Consider the following 19,468-nt stretch of genomic DNA (forward strand, 5'->3'; position numbering starts at 1 on the left):
TCAAGCACTGACATATTTCTCCCCTGCACAAACTATGTAGTTTTAATTACCTCAGCTTTTTTAAGTATGTTAGCTTTATACCACTACTGGTTCATTGTTTATTAGATGAAAAGCAACCACATTTCCTAATTCTCTTTAACTCACAAACACATAGCTGCTTTCAGTGCTGCTTTTGCAATGAAAATGCCCTTACAGACAGAATCTCAATGTGGGCTGCAAGCCAGGTCTGCAGAGCTGAGTCACTGTTATACAAGCAGAGCTGAGATGGCACAGAAAAGCACCTTTGTACTTTACCAGTAAAACACGTCAGCTGTTGAACTTCGAATATCACGACACCTAAAGAGAGCAAACAGTGATTTACTGGACTTTTTCTCTTGTCCATCCCATCATCTTTCTGAATAATTCTTCCTTCTCCATTTTATCTTGGAAGCTAAAGAGCAAAAGCATTCTTCATCAAGCTATTGGCTTCTACTAAAGTTTGACAAACATTACATCAGATTTGGAAGTAATGTACTAGTGAGAGCTGTTAACTCCTTGAGCACTGGGAAACGCCTGCATCCAGGTACACTGACAATACAGTACACAGCCACTGAAATTTAGGGCTTGCAAATCAGAATACCAGTGACATTTATCATCAGCCCGAGATTCACTATGAAGCTCTTGAATATATTATTTATGAGACCCCATTGTGGGCTTTAAGTCCTTTGTAATAAAATATGAAACAAATTAAAAAGGAGGAAGAATTTGTTTACTATAGCCTTCTGAAAGAAAACTGCATTTTGTTCTTCCATTTTTGTCTTTCAGTTCTTTACCCTGAAACTTCATAGAACAGAATTTAGCTTCTCAAAACGCTTTCTACATTTCAAATATGCTGAACTAATTGTGGAGGGGCACAGAGAAGAGGTTATTTGTGTGAACTGATTGCTAACAAGCTCCTAAAAATACTTTCTAGCTTTCAGTTTAGTGCAGTTACCCGTTTTTAGAAAAGGACAGACAATGTAGGCTGAAACCTGCAACTGCTGGTCGTACCCCGCACTGAAGGCGAATGAATCCGTGCTGCAAAATGCACAGGCTCAGTTTCAGTTTGTGGTATCCAGTTTCACTTCAGTGACTTTTCCTCCCAGAATAAAAGGTGACAAACATGAAATCTAGTGTGACTTAAAGGTCTGGGAGTGGCTCAGATCAGGAGCTATGGATGAACATGCTGGCATAGGCCAGAATTTGTCACATAGGGTGTATTAAAATGGTTCCATTAAGATGAATAACCAGTACAGAGGTTCACATGAGGAATAACAGGAAATTGTAACTCAGTGCCCTTTCCTATCATCAGAGAAGAGAGGTGCTGAGCCACAGGATTGTTACGCAAGTCCTGGTATGTGCTGTCTCAGGAGGCAGCCTACGCACTGTAGTCTCATGTTTTTAAAGCTGTTTTCCAGACCAGAGAGTGCTGTTAGCTGTTTCATCATTGTCCAGTTGCTTTGCTATATTCCTGGCTGAGATTGTGACCCTTTGGTGCCTTTTCTACCCCACCACTGACTGTCAGCTCACTTGTTTACATCTTTCCCTGTTTCCCTTCCTGAGAAGAGCAAGACATTAAGTCCTGTTGAAAATACAAATTATTTGATTATAACTCAAACAAAAATTTCCAGTCCTGCAACACTGGGCACAATGATTCATCCTCGAAGTGATTTTTTTCCCCCCCCAGCCAAAAGTGACTTGGACGCCTACAAGTTTTGTACTTCTGCCCTGCATTGAATAGTTTTACTTGAGAAACAGCATTGCTTTTCAGATTTTTGAGAATAACCTTTTTGAAGATATTTACCACTAGAGAGGTGCTTTCACAGTTTCCTAAGTTTTTTGTTTGTTTGTTTTTTGTTTTGTTTTTTTTAAAGGTACGTGCTATCTTGTTTTCCTTTTTAAGACTTTGGTGACAGAATTTGTGAAAAGTTGCTTAGTGGGAGTTGTGTTAGAACCCATTTCTCTCCAAGGCTGCCATAATGATTTCAAACCTCAGAAAGGACTAAATACATTTCCAAAGCTGCATCTGATACATTGCAGTATTGTGAAACAGCAGCCTTGTTTCTAAATGCGGGTGGGTGCATAGCAGAGTTGTGAAACAGTACTTTTAATAGCACCTCAGGTCTGCAAAGCACCTTGCCATCCTTGAACACGTGAAGCATCATGTTTATAATTAAAGGAAAAACCTCACGCTAATGCTTGTGGATATGTGGCATTTCTACCATCTCCGGGGGATTTTACAAGCAAGAGGCGAGCCTGTTTTGCTTTGAGGCAAACCGCCTAACAGCACGGGGCGTGAATTTTCCGTGACTTCCAGTTTGGCTCGCTCACGGTGCCCACCTCCCCCTCGCCGCTCCCCGTTACAGCTGGCAGAGGGGGCCGATGCCGCCACCGGAGCGTCCCCTGCGGCCCCGCTGCTCACGGCGAGGCCGGGCCGGGGGCTTCCGCCCCCCGGCCCCCCCCCCCCCCCCCCCCCCCCGCCACGGTCCCGCTGCGCGGCGCCGTAACGCTGCGGCGCCCCCTGTCGGACGCGGTGCACCTCCGCACGGCGGCGGCTCATGGGGCGAGCCACGGCGGGCAGTGCGCGGCGGTCCCGGAGGGTCAGCGCGGCCGCCAGCTCCCCCGCGGGCGGGAGCAGCCGGGGGCGAAGGAAGAAGGCGGGGGAACCCCCGGCGGGGCCAGGGGTGCAGGCACAGCCTCCCGGCCCCGGCGCCTTCGAGCTGGGAGCGCAGAGCGAGCGCTGGGCCGCCTTCCAGGAGCGGCACCGGCTGAGCTGCGAGGAGGCGGCGCGGTTGCTGCTGGACGCCTAGTGAGTACGGGGCCGGGGCGGCTCTTGCCGCAGCTTCTAGGCTGAGCCACCCTGCCCGGCGGCTCCTTCCCCGGTTAGATCGTCGTCCTCTTGGCAGCATTTGCACAGCACTAAACACGGGCTCCGGGAGAGCTGCGGAGGAAGACGGGGAGGTGGAGGGGTCCCCCAGCACGCAGCCCCGGAGAAAGTGGCTTTTTTATGCTAAAAGCTTCCAGTGTTTTAGGGCTCTCCCGTCAAAAATGCCCTTGGGTGCATTGTGCGGGATCAGTGAGGCTCGGTCTCTGAATCTCCACCCATTTCCTGTGCTCGCGCTTGGCAGCCCACAGCACATCAGCCCTGGGCTGTAATCGGTAACTGTCCGTGGGAATGAAAATCTGAAAGGAAAAGGGGGTTTCCTTTGCATTTGTGTTTGACCTAGCATGGTGATTCTGCTTAGTTGCTATGGAAGCATCCCAGGGGAGAGAGAGAAGCACAAACAAGCTCAGAAATTCCTTCATCATGAAGTTCCTCTGCAATTATAGTACAAAATAAAATGTATTTAAAATATTACAGAGAATCCACTTGTCTCCGCTTTTCCCAGCTTTTAGATGGAGGAATATTAGTAGTGCTAGTGCAGTTGTGGGAAAACTCAGTTCCCAGTTCCAAAAGGGGTTGTCTTGTGATACCACCCCTTGTCTCTGCTGTTGTGCACGGATAATGCTGTAGCTTGGGTCAGCATTTTGACCTGGACTGTGGCAGGGGGAGCATATGTTTTGCATTGCATTCTGAGTGTACTTTACTTGAACTGTTGCTCTTCTTTCCTTTTCACCATTTTAATTAAACCAGAAAAGTGATTGCTGCAGAGGACAAAAGCCATTCTCTGCCTCCCTCTGGCACATTTTATTAAAATACATTTGAGGATACATTTTATGGTGTTCTGCAATTGCTCAAAGCAGAATTGAATAATGTAGTATATTGTTTTATTGGAAAAAAAAAAATAAGTATGATCACAAAACCTCTCTGTTGTTTCTCTTTCCAGTGAATACAAAGGTTTGGTCAAGCACACAGGAGGCTGTCACTGCGGAGCCGTCCGCTTTGAGGTCTGGGCTTCAGCAGATCTGCATGTTTTTAACTGCAAGTGAGTGGGGGTTTTTGTTCTCTATTGTCATAGATGAATGTAAACTTGAATGCTTTTCCAATCAATACCTTAGAGCTAAAAAAAGAAGACAGAGCTGCAGAACATCCTCTAAGCTGTTTCCATAGGGTATACCCCTAATTATGTCCTGATCCAATATGGGATCAGTGCTGGTGATTTCAGGTGCTGCTTCTTTGGGCAGGACTTCAGGTCTCACATCCATGTTCACGCAGAAAACATCAGGAGAGATGTAATGAGTACAGGTGCTCAGCCATCTGCCTTATGTTTCCTCTAAGTGCAGCATGCTCAGAACATACCAATCCTTTTTTAACTTGGTCTTCTCAAGTGAATGTTACATCTCTGACCACATGTGCTTTAAACTACACCACTGTCTGATTTCAACAGTGATCCCCCTTTGCCTGCAACTAGTTTGCTTCTAGCTCATGGGTAAACTTCTGAACCCTACTTTCTTGTTTGTGAGGTAATTAATGTTGGCAAAATTGGCGAAGTCTGGTCTCAAAGATTAAATGTATTTCTCAGGGCTAGAGTTTGTCCTTATGTCTACTGGGAGTTGTATATGTGAAGAAAAAAGGACATACAGTGTTTGGTGTAGGAGAATACCTTATCAGTGTACCTGTGTAGGGTCAGTCTGTTCCATGGGTGCTCTCAGCTAAACACTACTGATACCACGAGTCCACTTTTGCTGCTTACCTCTGTGATGCTAACCAGGAGCCATTTCAGCTGTCAGTGGAATTTCTGTTGTTAAGAGCTCCATGCTAGATCTGATTGCTGTACTACAGCATGTCTGCTGCTTCTAGAAAGGTCTGCTTTTTCTTTTACAGTTGCAGCATTTGCACAAAGAAACAGAACAGACACTTCATTGTCCCAGCGTCGCGTTTCAAGCTGTTGAAGGTAGAGTAAGAATGCAGTAAGAGCATGGCCATGAACATGAGCAATGTAATCCAGTGTTATCCTCAGAGATGCAAGTGGCAGCCAGTTTTCTATCCTAAATTTGTCTATATCTGGTTGGGGGAAATAGCTGAATTTTATGCGGTCTGTTGTGGGTACGTTAGTGCATTTTATTTAGTGAGCTGACACTGGAGCCCTTGCAGTTCTCAGGCTTGACTGTTACGGACATGTGTGTATACAAAGTACAGGGGTTCAGAAAAGGAGCATGAATGCAGAACTCTGTATCTCAAGTGAAGACACTTGATGGTAGTGGTGGTATTTTAAATTTCACATTTCTTAGCTACAGGCCCATAGAAAGTAATACATACATCTGTTTATGTGGAAAACTTATATTGCTTTTCATTTGCCTAGGGTGCTGATAATTTAACAACATATACCTTCAACACACATCGTGCCCAGCACACATTCTGCAAGACCTGTGGTGTACAGAGCTTTTATACTCCTCGTTCTAATCCAGATGGTTATGGTAGGTAGAAAGAACAGGCTGTGGTAACCAAAGGTAACCACCAAGCAAGCCTCGGGTAAAGACTCCACTGGATGCTAATATGACAGCGTGAGCAGCATGTGTCTTACAAGTTTGTTCCTAAAGTGCTCAACATCTGGAACTGCAGTCTGAACCTGTAGCTCCTGCATGAGAAACAGTCTTAACTGTGATGTGTGGGCTTCTGCCCATGACAGGTTTCTCATCTAGGCTCCTCAGCCTTACAGCAATAGCTGGATTGAGTATTTTCCCATTTCCTGAGATGCCCTCTCCACAGAGGTGCAGGCATCTCCCACACTTGATCTATGAAAAGCAGGTTTCTATGTACTCTGTCTCTCTTCAGGAATAGCGCCCCATTGTCTGGATGATGGCACTGTGCAGACCATTGTCACAGAGGATATCAATGGCAAGGAATGGGAGAAGGCAGTGAAGGAACATAAGACCATCAGAAACATGTCAAAACCCTGACTCAACCTTCTAGCAGCTGAACTTGGAGCACTGTTGTGGAACTGTGGTCTGGGCTTTCCTGGGTGAGGGTTGGTGAAATCGATCTCTACATTATTGTTATCTGTTTTGTTTCTTAAATAAATCTTTCTATGCTGCCTGTCCCATTAATTTGTGACTTTCAGTTTTCAAACTACATCTGTTCCATAAACCACCCTAGGGCTGCTCTCCTGGTACTTTGCCCTTAGCTGTGCTAAAGTTTAAACCACAACAAACAGAGCAAAGTACAGAAAAGAAAAAAATCTAATCGTTGCTTGTATGGATATTTCCTGTGTTCCAAGTCTGGTTTATAAAACTGTCCTATGTAAGATAATCTCTTGCTTAGGATGTAAGACTAATTTACACTTTTTTCTCCACTGACTTCCATGAATTGACTATGGATTTAAATGGGATTTGAAAAAGATTAGCAGGCTCAAGTTCAGTAAAGCATTTACACAGGTGCTTAGTTTAGCAAGAGAGAGGCCACTGAAGTTGTTCGTATGATTAAGTACTGTTTTGCTTAAGACTGGACTTACTCATGGTCTTAAGGCTGAGTAGGCATATGCTTAGGCACTGACTCATGGCCAGGGAAGAGAGTTCAACACTGTCATACTCTTGTAACAATGGGCATGTACTTCAGTACAACCAGGAACTCGTTTGTTGTCTTCAGGAGGAGGATGTGCTCACAGCAACAGATCAGGATCTGGCAATTTGGGCTCTGATCTGGACTGTGCAATGACTGGCTGTGTAGATCCAGGAAAGATGCTTCCTCTAGGTGTGAGCCCACATGAATGAGTGCAAAGGCCTACAGAAACGTCGAGTATTGCTGACTGTGCTTCACTATGACCCCACAGAAACCCAAATCACCAGTAATATCTCTGTATAGGCTAAGAAATGAAACCACTGAAAGTTGCTTCACTTACCTTTTAACATGAAGGGAGAGGATCTTTAACTCTTGCACTTGTCTTTTATATAAGTGGAACAGATTTCAAAACATCTCTGGCAATTTTTATCTCCACATATGTTCTATAAAAGACCTGTTTACAGTCTGGGTCTCTTCCACCCCATTCCTATGTCCTGTTGAGTCTCTTGTGAGTTGATCTCAAGCCCCATGTTCTGAAGCAAAAAGAAATTTTCATGTTTCACGAGGGATGCTCTGCGAAGGTGGAGCCTGCAACATAATGTGTATGAAAGAAGCAGCAGTAGCAGCTAGTCTGATTTCTGAGGGTTTATTCTGACTGAATAAAACGGGTCTTGTGGTTCTCGTTTTCTCTGTGGAGATAGCATGATCTTTGAAAAGTTACTCCTGATATCTGGATTTTACAAAAGCACCAAGAGATAGTTGCCAAGCAGTCCTTGCAGCTGTATCCTCTTGGGGAAAAATAGTTTGTGCCATGTCTTCTCTAATGCAGAGTACTCCTGCATCTGACTCCTAATTAGGTTAATCCAAATTTCTTAGGCTATTTAAGCTTCTACAGTGAGAAAACAGAGCCGCTGTTAAACCCTGTTCATATCAATGTATCAGGCAACAGAAGGAACTTCAGAAGGAAGCCTGGTTTTTGTAGTCTGAAAGAATGCTACACAAAGAGAATCCTGTCCTCTTGAGTATGTAACAGGTGAATTTTCTTTAGTCCTGGGCCTGGCACGGTCTTTTTTTCACTCATTCTTTTACTCCTCAAGTTGTGAGTGACGTTTCTTTTACAGAAGGCGGAGTGAATTGATCACCATATAACGTGAGAAAAGCATATAGATGTGGCGAAACCAGAGGAGCTGGCTGCGATGACACCGCATGGCTCTCTAGAAGGAAAAATAGCTGAGAAAGCATTACAAGACCCTTCCAGACCTAATGTGAGGGCAGTTTCCTAGGCCTCCTGTGAGGTTCCCTGCCAATTCACAGGATAGCCTGTTCCCAGTGAGCAGCAAAGAAGTAGTGGGAGGTAGAAGGCTGCCTAATCTATGGGGCCACAGGGCAGGGAGAGGCCTGTCTGCCCCTGTATGGAGATGGTGTGCTGCCGAGTGTTCAGAGGGGTCGTGCTAGAAAGGACGTTATCAGCTGCAGATTGGTGCAGTGACAGTTTCTTTATCACATATAACTCCTCCTCCCTATGTGATCTCACGCCTGGGTGTTCACATGCTGGGGAAGCAGAAACCTGATAGATGTGCATCTGAGAACACTTTGCACGCTGCTTCCGATCACACATTGCCAGCTGAAACTTAATCTATTTATAGCACACTGGCTTTGAAAGGTCAGGTTTCAGAAACAAAAAACACAAGGGAATAATGCTACCTTTATCAGAGCACCTTCTATATGTAACTCTATCTTTCAGCAGCCACAAAACCAGGAAAGTTCTGTAATTTGTGGATTAACAGGACTGTTTGCTGGGCAAATATTTTCATGCTGTGGAAGGGGAGCTAATCAGATTCTGATATAGGGAACTGTGGACTAAATGAGTGAGATCTCGTGCAGCAAAACAGTTCAAAAAATACACAGTAGAGAGGGAACTTTTAAAGAGCTTTGGCCCACAAGTTCACAAGCTGTCTTCATCTTTAATTAGGGCTATGATCCAATGACGCTGCCTTGGCATGCAGCCATGCCATTCTTTGACAGGCCACCCACATGTTCAGAATATTATGCTGGATCTAATCTCCTTTGAAATACATCCTACTTCCTGGACACAGTGTAAAACTCAGTGCACTGTGACTACTGAAGATCTCTGAGCTGCAAATCTGCTCAGCGTTGTCTGGCTATCCACACAGCACATGAAGCAACCCATCTTGTCCATTCACGTTTTACAAATCACTGAAGATTGTCTACTGGTGACATTTATAATCCACGTATATAATTATTTATGAAGTTCTCTGTGAATATGACACCTCTGACTAAAGTCTCCACAATGATGATGAGCTATTCAAACAGGTTAAGCAGGTACCATGCATCTCACCCTGGCTTGTTCAGTCTCCTCCTCTGTAAGTATGAAGAGAGCATCTCTGGGCAGGAGGCAGGAAACGGCTACATCCAGGATGGAGATGTACTTCCGGAAAAGATTTACTGATTCAAGCACGAGCACACAGCACCCTAGACACAGAAAGAGAATAAATATTTCAAAACAACAGTGTTGTTGTAAGGTGCCCATCTCTCCAGGCTCAGCGGGTCTTTGCAGGCTCCCCTGTATTGCTGGCCATGGGGATCCATTCCATGCAAAAGAGGAGCAACTTCTACTCATGTTTCCACCAGGACTGTTTTGTGCCCAGTGCATGTCTATGACCATTTATACCGGTTCTTTTTCTGTATATGGTCTGTGGAAATAAAAGCTCTGAATACCAAAGGGTTTGGTTTTTTTTTGCTTATAATTTAAATTATTCCTACATAGTTATATGCAAAGGAAAAAGCACAGATGGCTCTCTGAATGCTGGCACTATATCATATAATGGAAACTTAAAACAGCAGTCTCTGGTTCAGCTATAAAAATGAAATGTCCTCTTTCTACTCCAATTCTTAGCTACAGAAAATATATTTACAAGTTTCAGGAATGGCTGTATCAAATATTAACTCAGGCAGGCAGTTACACTTTAACAGAGTTTCAGAATTCATTGCTCAAATGTTTGTGATGAAGCAGATGAAAGTAACATGTATAAAGATTCTACTGGTGTGGATTTTTTTTTTTTGTTTTAAAGAGCCCCTTGAACTCAAAAGTTAATTGCTATTTTTTTTAACATGGCTAAATTGTCTTCACTGATGAGCTCAGAGTTACTATCATTCCATTAAGAGCCTGTAGCTCTCAAGGGAGCTGCTCTGGCATTTCATAGGGCTTGGAAGCTGCTGTGATTATGCTCCACGCTTCAGATATTGTACTAAAGTTCTACAGAAGAGGCCAAAGCCACAATTTACACAGGTGGTCAGATATGCACTTAGATTTGCAAGAAGATTTTCTTCAGTGTGCCCTTAAACACTGAAATTATACAAAGGAGACAAAGAACAATGCTGAATTGCTACAAAGGCTGCCTAACAGATCATTTTAGTGTGTAAAGCCTCTGCTCATGTCTCATATTGCTTAAGCTGTTACATCCTGAGCACAAAGCAAACTGGGGTGCTCAAATACCTCTTGGCCCTAGAACGTAGGCAGAACTTGTGTCCTCCTAAGGAAAAAGATTCTCCAGGACAGGGGCAGAAGCAAACATCTTTTCCTAAAGGAGAAACTACATAGGTGGGTTTCTGTGAGAGAGATGATGATGCCTCTGCTAGAAGCCGTCTGTGCAGATCTGCTGGCGCTCTGGAATCTCATCCCACAAGGACCTGAACAGTCAACCTGCTGCTAACTTCCTTACTTTGGACATTTTGTAGATCCTTCAGTCTAGCCTCTGTCAAGTATGAGACAGGAAAACAAAGCTTGTTGCTCTTACAGTGAGTAAATTTCCTGGAGACATAAGGGAAGAAGCCCCTGCAAGTCTCCAAGGCAGAGCATGGTACCCAAAGATACCCCACCAGCACCATTCCTTGCCCAGCCAGGGGTCTGTGACACACTGAACCCAGGAACAAACAGCACGCATGGGATGATCCTCTGCAAATCCCCTCACAAGTGGTTTGTGTCCCCTGCCTCCTCCCAGTGACACTAACTCATTTCACTGCAAAGGAAGGTCTTGCTTTTATTGCAGCCAAAGCCCAAAGTGACAAGACATGGCAGCCCTGATGGAATCCCTCCAGCACATCTCCACGGTCTTTCAATTCCTTTCTTTCTTCTCTCTCCTTCAAGAGAAGGATGTACAATTTGTTCCAACTTTTCAATAAATAGCTTTTTCCACTCTCAAAAGCAAAACTAATAACTGTTTATTTCAGTATCACAGAGGGCTCCAGGACCATGCTCCCCTTCCAGTTCTCCTTCTGCATTGATCCTGGGGCATGACTCCCCAACAGGGTGGACAGAGCATTCAAAGGAGTTATTTTCTCCTGCTGTGGGCAGCAATGGGCAGCGTTAGAGGCCTCAAGGGAAATCACTGGCACTTCCATCCAGCCAAACGCTGACATGAGTCTCTGCTGTGCCAGGAACCGGAGGAAAAGCCCTCCTGAAACTCCTAGACATTTGCTGCAGGCTCACCTGCCAGGAGCTGCCGGGAGATGGCAGTGTCCGCCAGCTTCGGAGGGAGCCGGGACCCACAGCCCGCTTCCCTGCCGGCACCGCCTGGCCCTGGCTGCCCAGGTTAGCATCACCTTCGGCACCCCTCTGCCTTGACAGCCCTCCTGTCTTACCTGTGTCAGTACCATGTCCCTGCTCCCGTCCTACTGCGGCCTCAGCCATCCAACCCTTGCAAGGTCATCGTGCCTGTCCCTGCAGAGCAGCAGCTGTGCAATGCCATCTGGAAGGACCGACGGCTCTGCCAAGCTCCCTGCAGCGAGTCCCTTGGACGTGCAGGAATGCAGGCAGCTGTGTGACCAGCATGGCTTGTGCCACTTCCTGACCACGAGCCTGAGCCCCCGTCTCACTCACGGTCCACCTTGAGAAGTGACAGACAGAGCAGTTGCTGTTTAGCTGCCACAAGGTTTTGGCTTGCTATGGCAAAGGATGCTCTGCAGTGACAAGGGTTGCCGTTGCACACGGAAGTGCCCTGACAGTTCTTTTACTCTCACTAAAGACATTTCATGTTTCCAAATAGCAAACCTTGAAGCAAATTTGTGATGTGCCATGAGTAGGGGAACCACTCTTCCCCCCACTTCTCTGCAGATGTCCTTTGGGCTGCTCAGCAGGCCCAATCTGTTGCTGGGTAGTTTCAGAGGAAAGAATTAGTACAGTGCTGCACTATGGCACAGGAGAGGGAAGAAACAGATATGGATCCCCTTGTTCTTATATTCAGCATTCCCACCGGCCACCTGTTTGCTTTTTAGTACTTACTGGGGAGGACAGGGCTAGAGCAAACATGGCACAAGGGGTCTTTCCTTTCCTGGATGGTTGTTAATGGACCCTGGCAAAGCCACGTGAATTCCTACTCGCAATAATGGGAAGAGAGGCCTTGTGTAGGATTACCCATCACCAATCTCTGAAGCCTGGGATGTTCTGTTAACAAAATGCACTCTCCCTTTCCTCATCACTTTTTCCCTAAGAAATATTAATTTATGCAGCAATTATGCCCTTTTGTTCCCCAAAACTCAGCAATTAGGGCGCAAAACAACTGCAAGTGATTTCACTATTGATCAGTCTGACCTTCTGGGCCCCCATCGGTAAGATCAGGCAAAGCAATGGCATTCAAGCCTCACTAGATGAAAGGCACTCTAAGAGTCTTCTGTGCTAGTGATATGACAAGGGTCTTCACATGCTGACAGCAAAGGCTGCTCCGCATGGGAATGTGAGATGAAATGAAGCAGGGAAGGAATGTACAGTCCAGGGAGAGATGGAAAAGGTTTCAGAGAAACAGGCTGCTCCCTGCCAAGCAGGGTAAGAGAAGTGCTGCCACTGATGACTCCACTCCTGTGACACCAGCAGGTGAAGCTTTTCAAAACCTGTTGTGACTGTGACCTGGGCAGGATGGGATTAACAGTGTAATACAACCTCTCTAGGTTGGCAGAAAGGGCAAGATCAATATAGCTAGTGGATTAGGCCTAGAATAGAAGTGCATGAAGCCTGCAGCCTGTTCAGCTTGGCTTTCTACTTCTAAATCATTTATGCAGCAAGTATGCCTAGAATGAGAAGATTATTAGTAGATCTATGTGTGCTAAAGGCTTGCACTGCTTCTGACAGATGTTAGCATAGCAATTCTTTTGGAAGACTGCTGGTTATAGCTGGACAGGGCCAGTAGTAGGGGTAGATGCATATCCAGCAGTCTTGGCTTCTTCAAATGAGCCTATGTGCTTGTGCCTAGGCTAGAGAACTTGATTACAGATTATAAAAAGCCTGCTGTGTTTATGCTGGCTAAAGGCATTAGGAAGCAAAGCAGGATATTTAGGGTGCTCATTTGTACATCACTGAGGCAATGCAAGGCTTAGCTGGCTTTTGCATTTGCAGAGAGATTTTCTATGGATTCCCTGATCACATGGGCTTATACAGGTTCACTGACAAATAGTTCCCTCTTACCAACAGGAGAGCAGCACATTTCCATGGCCTGAACATGCCTTTCAGCTCTATCCAGACAGCCTCAATCCCAGCATCGCTCTTGTTTCATTAAGCCCCTCTGATGCACAGCCCTGCACGCCTGCCAGATCAAATTATAAATACTGGGAATTTCAATGAGACTGGAACTATATTTGGAAAGGCTTAGCGTAAGCAGCACCATGGGAGCTCCCCGTTCCTTTGGTGTTTGTAGGTCATGTCAGATGTGATGTAATCAGAGCAGCAAGGCTTTCACATCACTTCAGGAGTCTCTTAATGCTGCTAGAGAAATGGAAAAGTTGTCTATATGTGGATCTGTTTCAAACCTGAACCAATTTGAAGCACAGCCCATAGTCAGGATCACAGTGTATCTAACAAACCTGCATGAAGAGCACATGAAGGCAGTTCAGTCTAGATAAGGCCTGACATCTAGCAGTGACATCTACCACTGCAGTTCCTTGTTCTTTGTGCTGCACACAACACACACAGTGAGCTCTTTTCTGCATCCCAAAGCTGAACAAAGAAAAGGTCCTAGGAAAGAAGTTGGCGTTAATACTCCTCTTTGACAGATGGAGGAATTGAAGAGACTAGAGTCAGGACCCGGTTAAGGGGCATTCTGCCATCTTGGCTCATGCTCGCTCCATCAGATCTCGGTCTGCCACTTGCTGTTAACAGGGAATGAAAACTGATTTGCTGTGACACATTTGAATCCTACAATGATTTGGGAATTAGCATTAAAGAAACACAGTCCAGATGACTGCTGAGGGAGCAGGAGGTTCACTGGGTGGGTCTGGTTGAGCCATCTTCCTATGCTCTGTCCAAACAGCTGACAGGTTTGTGCTTAAATAGTTCCACAAATTTGTCCCTGAGTCAGGCACTGTTTTCTAGAGATAAGGGCTGCAGATCTACGCTGGGACAGCAGCTACAAAAGCGGATCAGTAGCAACCTGCTTCTGTACTTTGCTTCTTTCTTTTCCTTACTTGTACAGATAGTTTCTTAGAGATGCTTGCTCATTTACAGGTGAAAAGCCACTCCAACAGCTTGTGCCAGTGCAGATTTCAGATACCTTTCCCATACTGACCACATTTTCATGGAAGCTTAGCTCGGTACATGCAACCATTTTTGGCTGAGCTGTCAATGGTTTCTGAGGCCTTTGTCACCAAAAAAAAAAAAAAAAAAAAAAAGGCCTATAAGCAAGATGTGACCAAAAACCCTGGGACTGAGCTAAGAAGACTGGAAATAGCACTCATGTTCACGCAAGACAGCAAAAGGCATAGGCCAGACACTGAATCACACCACTGAGACAGGACAACACCAAAGGACAGAAAAGTGACTGTAGAGAAGCCTGAGCTAGTAAAAAAATGCAGGGAGATAAAAGGGCAAGGAAGAGTTCAGCTGCAGGTTTCATTTGCATTGCAAATAGAGGCGAGTTAGGCAGATGAAACCCTGGACAGAACATCCATGTAAATGATTGCCTAATGCCTGCAGGGTCATGGACTGTAATGGGACATACCTTCAGGTAACTTCTGCTCTGAATGCAGGTACCTGTGAATGAAGAGAAACATGGAGTAAACACTCAAGGAAGTTATTAAAATCCTGGTTTTACAAGTATAAACTCTGTATGCTATATCAACCCTTTTCTCTTAATACACACACATGTTTACAATGGCTAATCTTATAAGAAAGTTCAGGAGCTGACACTGGGTACACATATCAGGCAGTGGAAAGCCTCATTCCCCACACAATTCTGCCATTACTTTCCTCATCCTGGCTGCTGGGACATGGCACAAATAAGCTCCATAAATCCAACTCACTCAAACTTCTCCTCTGGGAGCATTGGTTCGTTAAAGCCTTGTGTCTGCTGACCAGGGACGCTGCCTCAGCGGCAGCTCCTGTTTGAGGACCAGCTTCTTTCTTTCTAATCCATACTGGCACCGGGACATCTGAGAAGCTTCTCTCTTTTTGCTCACTAAGACTTTGATCCCTTCATGACTTTGTCCTGTGAAGTCTCTGTAGCAAAAATGCATCCCTTGGAAACAGAATGAGGGGACCAGTGCAGGAGCTGTGAACAGTCATGGTGCTTCCATCAAGAAAGAAGTGTAAGCAAATGATCCTGATATGGTGAAGGCATCGGGGGGGTATTAGCTTCAATTCCTTTTTAATTCTCTTGTTTCTCCTGCTCTAGCATGTGGTTCATGGCTTAAGAGCAGTTATGCTCACATCATCATTTGCATCACCTCCAGATTTGGCCCATAGCAGGGATGGGAGGATGCAGGTCTCCAGCAGATGGCACTCAGAGCTGTCCCACACCCTGGCTTGCTCTTCCATAAGAAAAAAAAAATCCAAACAATGGAACATTTGCCAAAAGGAGAAAGGAAATAATAAAAAAAAAAAAGTTATTTAACCCTGTGTAATATTTAAAGAGATTGTTATCATCTTATAGTGGTGTATTTAATGAAGGACAGTGTGACAGTTCATGTGTAAATCAACCAGGATAAAACATACATTATATGTAAACTGTTATGTTTCTCCAGTCACTTTCAAACTAGGATTATCTCTGGCTATTGGTTAAGTTCAAGGAAAAGGATTAGCTCCACAGGCGTAGACAAAATAGGAAGCACGGAGTAATGAATACCCAAAGCAATTAAAAGCAAAAGTCAAGCCAGAAATGCAGGTCATGGCAGAACTCAGACAGCACTCAGAAGACATATGCCTTAAACAGATCCTCCTGCCAATGGTCTCCTCTTCTCCAGAGCCAAAGATCTGCAAGCAATACCATTTTCTACTAAACAATGGGCTTGTAATACTGACTTGGCCACCTTCTACCCCACTACTCAAGTCCTACTATTCTGACAAAGACTGTTAAATGTTGTCCTGTAAACATTACCAGCAACTTTTCGGTGGCAGTGAGGGGGCAGGAAAGTTTAAATATCTCCATTACTGTCTGTTCTGCTCTTCTGCCAGAAGTTTCTTCCCCCACAACTAGAATCTGGCCACCAAAGAAGTGATTCAGCACTTGGTAAAGCTAGCAGGGTGGGAATTTTTTAAAACAAGCTTTGAGAGATAAAGCAGGAGTGGTTGCGAAATTTGGCTAATTATCCGAAGTCCTAGTGTCTGTTCTGGGTGTGCTGCTCTGCCATAGAGGGACCTTCAAAGCACTAACTGACAGCAAATTAAAGGATGTGAAGAGCTGCTCTGAAAGTGAACTATTAATAACCATTCCTGGCCATGAGAAACAGAAGCAAGGGGAGATCCAGTTCATACGGAAACGTTTCAGCAGAAGCAGAGAGCATCTTCAGCAGAGAAGGAAAGTTTGATTCAACAGTAAATTATGGAGTTTGTATTTGTATAAAGGTTCAGGGAGACACAAACTGTATTTTGGTTACTGAAACATCCTAAGGCTGCTTCCAGGCAGACCTGACACTGATCTGGAAGAACAGGCATGAAGAAACTGATTCTCTCCTCATCCTTTTCGTCCTGAGCCAAATACTTCAGTACTCAGCAAGGCTCAGTGCAGAGCTATGGGAATGGGCTCCACCCAACTGTAATGCTGAAGAGGAATTGCAGCCTTGCTCATTTGTATTTCTCAGGCAAGAAATGGCAATGAGCTGTGGTTGCAGAGAGAGAGAGAAAGAAACACAAAACTCTACCTCCTGCACACGTTCATAAAACCAGCCAATACTCTTCCAAATCAATCTTCTTGCTCCCTTCTCCACCCTGCTGGAGCTGTCTCCGTGGGACACTTCCAAGTAGGGGAGAGGTTGCAGCTCTCTGTTGTTGCCATTTTGGGAATGTTGTTTTATAGATTAGACTTGCTGTGGTTTGGGTGAAATGAAAGAGTTTGGCATAAAATCTCAAGAAGTCAAACACAAACAGGCTCTTTTTCAGGAGCTTTTTCCATGTGTTTTTTTCCAGAGAGACTTTTTATAAATTCTTTTTAAACATGAAGTGGTCTAAGGTGGTTTGTTCCCACCCACTAAGTGCCAGAGACCAGCTGATTACAGCACACCTCCACTGAACCCTCTTTATTATGTCTGTGGTAGGTTCAGATCCACATTTTATGGACAGTGAGACCCTCTGCAATGAAGAACTTCAAAAGGCTGTGAAAGGTCTGAAGGCACCCACCATTTCTGCACTGCAAGGACTCAGCACTGGCTCCTCAAGGACCAGCTGCTTTGAAAACTACTGCAGTCTGTTGCTACAAGCTACATCTGCTCAGCAGAAAAACTGAAATGGTCCAACCCTCAACCTGCAAACTGGAGGACTGAGCTAGCTCTCAAATTCCCTGTCTTTATTCAGTCATCCTTAAGGAAAGATGTCAGCAAAGTGAGTGGGCTAGCTCCTAAGAGGCACTGACCACTGCTATCTTTCCATGATTGCAAGAAGGAACAAGTCAAGATGGAGCTGAATCCTTGGTCTTGAGGAACAAAGAACTCCCCTGGGCTAGAAGCAGAACTGATGCCCTGGTGGGTGGATTACAGTTTTGGTGATGTTCTGTTTGATGAGAAATTGTTCATTGAAATCAATGGTTTCACTCTCTAAATAGTTTCCCATGCCAAAGGCAAAACCCTTCACTGAACTGACTGTGCTGGCTGCTGTGAAGCACTGGGGAAATACAATTTTGAAGAGCATGGCAAAGAATGGATGTCTTAAAGCTGCATTGGGGCTCCATTTAGGATCCTAGTCTCTAATCTTCCCAATTAATCTGATGAAACAGATGTGAAGGAGGAAGAACAGCCAGTCTCCTAGGAATCCCAGAGACATTAGAAGGATATACTTGCCAGATGTTGAATGTTTGCTATCAGGAACACCTCCTCCCTCCCTAACCAGACTTTCTGGCTTCATTTCCATGCACCCTGAGCTACACCATGTAGCAGCATGCAGTGTGTAAAACACTATTCAGGCACTCTGTACTCACATGTATTGCAGTGGCAAAAGATGGTTCTACCAGTCAGAAAAAACGGTGTTGATTCAGAGATCTTCCAGTTGACAGAGCTGCTCTGTGGCTCTGTGCTTTGGTCCCTGCACTGTCTGGGAGAAGAATGTGCAAATGTCACTGTTCCACTCATGCTGCTAGCAGCCTAGTGATGTGAGAAAGGACATTCATTGAGACATTCCTTGAGGCTGTTTCTTTGGGAAAAAAAAAACCTTATTTGTGGGGGAATCCCTGCAATATTGGTGCCCTGTGCTCAACTTTATCCTAACAGCTCTCAACAGTATACTGGAAGGCTACTTGAATGAATGAACTTAGTCAAATGAAGGAAGAAGGGAGCAAGGGTGAAGGAATGATATAAAATCTAGGACAACATACCCAGTTACGGGATATATGCCAGGCATGGGGCAGAGTCCTCTGAAGGTCAGGGACAGTCTCAAAGGGTAAATAGAGGAGCACAGTCCTGTCATGACCTTACAGTGGCAGCCTGGGTGCAATCACAGCCACCACTCATGTTTCCCCTGGGACATTTAACATCAGTAAAACAAAACACCAGAAGTGAGCTGGACTGTGGAAGGACCGGCTGAAACGTCATACACTGGAAGCTGTTACTTCTTCAACACTCTTCTTCATTTTGCAGGGAACCTAGGACTCCAGCAGGGGCTAAACACTCCCAAACAAACACATCAGTGACACAGGAAATCTTTTTCCAAGGTGGAACAAATAATAACCACTTTTGAAAAAGGGATTTTCCAGGAAAAGGCAAGGGAAATACAAAACATCACCCTGCTTTAAATACATAAATCAGATGCCACTCATTTGAAATGCAGGGGCTACAGCTGCTGAAAAGGAGTGGGAGATCAAAATCCCATTCTAGCCCCATACTGTAAGAAGGCATCAAATAAAAATGGTAGATGGGATACCATTTACTATCATCAAGCTAATCATCCAAAAAACTGATTCCTCCCTGCTCAACACGTCCTTAAAGACTTGGCCTTGAAAATTCAATACAAGCAGAACTGTGCTTTGTTGGAATGTAATGCAGTTGGTGACTTTTGAGAACTGTACCCACTGAGTCTGCAGGATGTGTCTGAACAATGCACTGTTCACTGTTTCGATATACTTATTTGAAACTGGCATTTAATCAATCCTCCTCTTTCAGGGAGCCTCAGTGCAACCCTTCTGCACAACGCTATGTCCCATTGCATTCATAAATGGGGCATTCAATAGTCAGGCTATGACATGTAAGTGCAACAAGGCATTGGTAGCACTCAAGCTGCATCATAATCAACTCAAAAGTGGTAAAGCACTAAGCTCCCAGATATTACCGCTCCACAGTCTCATTTACAAACTACCACTGAGTTGGTGAATGTTAAGAAACATCCTGCAAGACTGTGAGGTGTTTTTCCAAATGGAATTGATGAGAATAGGCTCAGCTAATGATTCTTTGATGTAGCTTTTTATATGGCATCATTGATACAAGTTTTATGGATGCAGTTGCTATAACAACATAATGCACAGTGGTTAAATATAGCAGCTCCTATTTTCCACTCAGTTTGCTCTGCCCTAAGCAGACAAGGAGTAT

General features: G+C 44.8%; 2 protein-coding genes across 3 annotated transcripts in view; one reads left to right on the plus strand and one right to left on the minus strand.

Moving 5' to 3' along the window:
- The first annotated feature begins 785 nt into the window (after positions 1 to 785).
- On the plus strand, positions 786 to 6,006 carry CENPV (centromere protein V). The gene is made up of 5 exons (XM_033004887.2): positions 786 to 2,827; positions 3,846 to 3,944; positions 4,784 to 4,853; positions 5,262 to 5,376; positions 5,735 to 6,006. The coding sequence occupies exons 1-5, from the start codon at positions 2,577 to 2,579 to the stop codon at positions 5,857 to 5,859; spliced, it is 660 nt and encodes a 219-aa protein (XP_032860778.2). The 5' UTR covers positions 786 to 2,576; the 3' UTR covers positions 5,860 to 6,006.
- A 1,081-nt stretch (positions 6,007 to 7,087) lies between these two features.
- PIGL (phosphatidylinositol glycan anchor biosynthesis class L) overlaps positions 7,088 to 19,468 on the minus strand; it is a 63,509-nt gene continuing 51,128 nt past the window's right edge. Inside the window, exons 5-7 of one of the 2 annotated variants that reach the window (XM_042791342.1) lie at positions 14,464 to 14,495; positions 8,817 to 8,950; positions 7,088 to 7,671 (exon numbers count right to left, since the gene is read on the minus strand). In XM_042791342.1, the coding sequence (XP_042647276.1) occupies positions 7,573 to 7,671; positions 8,817 to 8,950; positions 14,464 to 14,495 (265 nt within the window). In that variant the 3' untranslated portion in view covers positions 7,088 to 7,572. Of the gene's footprint in view, positions 7,672 to 8,811; positions 8,951 to 14,463; positions 14,496 to 17,868; positions 17,982 to 19,468 lie in introns of those variants that run through there. The other variant, XM_042791344.1, reaches the window with a different exon arrangement.

Source organism: Tyto alba, unplaced genomic scaffold (genome assembly GCF_018691265.1).
Source record: "Tyto alba isolate M040663 unplaced genomic scaffold, T.alba_DEE_v4.0 Super-Scaffold_19, whole genome shotgun sequence".
Classification (NCBI taxonomy): domain Eukaryota; kingdom Metazoa; phylum Chordata; class Aves; order Strigiformes; family Tytonidae; genus Tyto; species Tyto alba.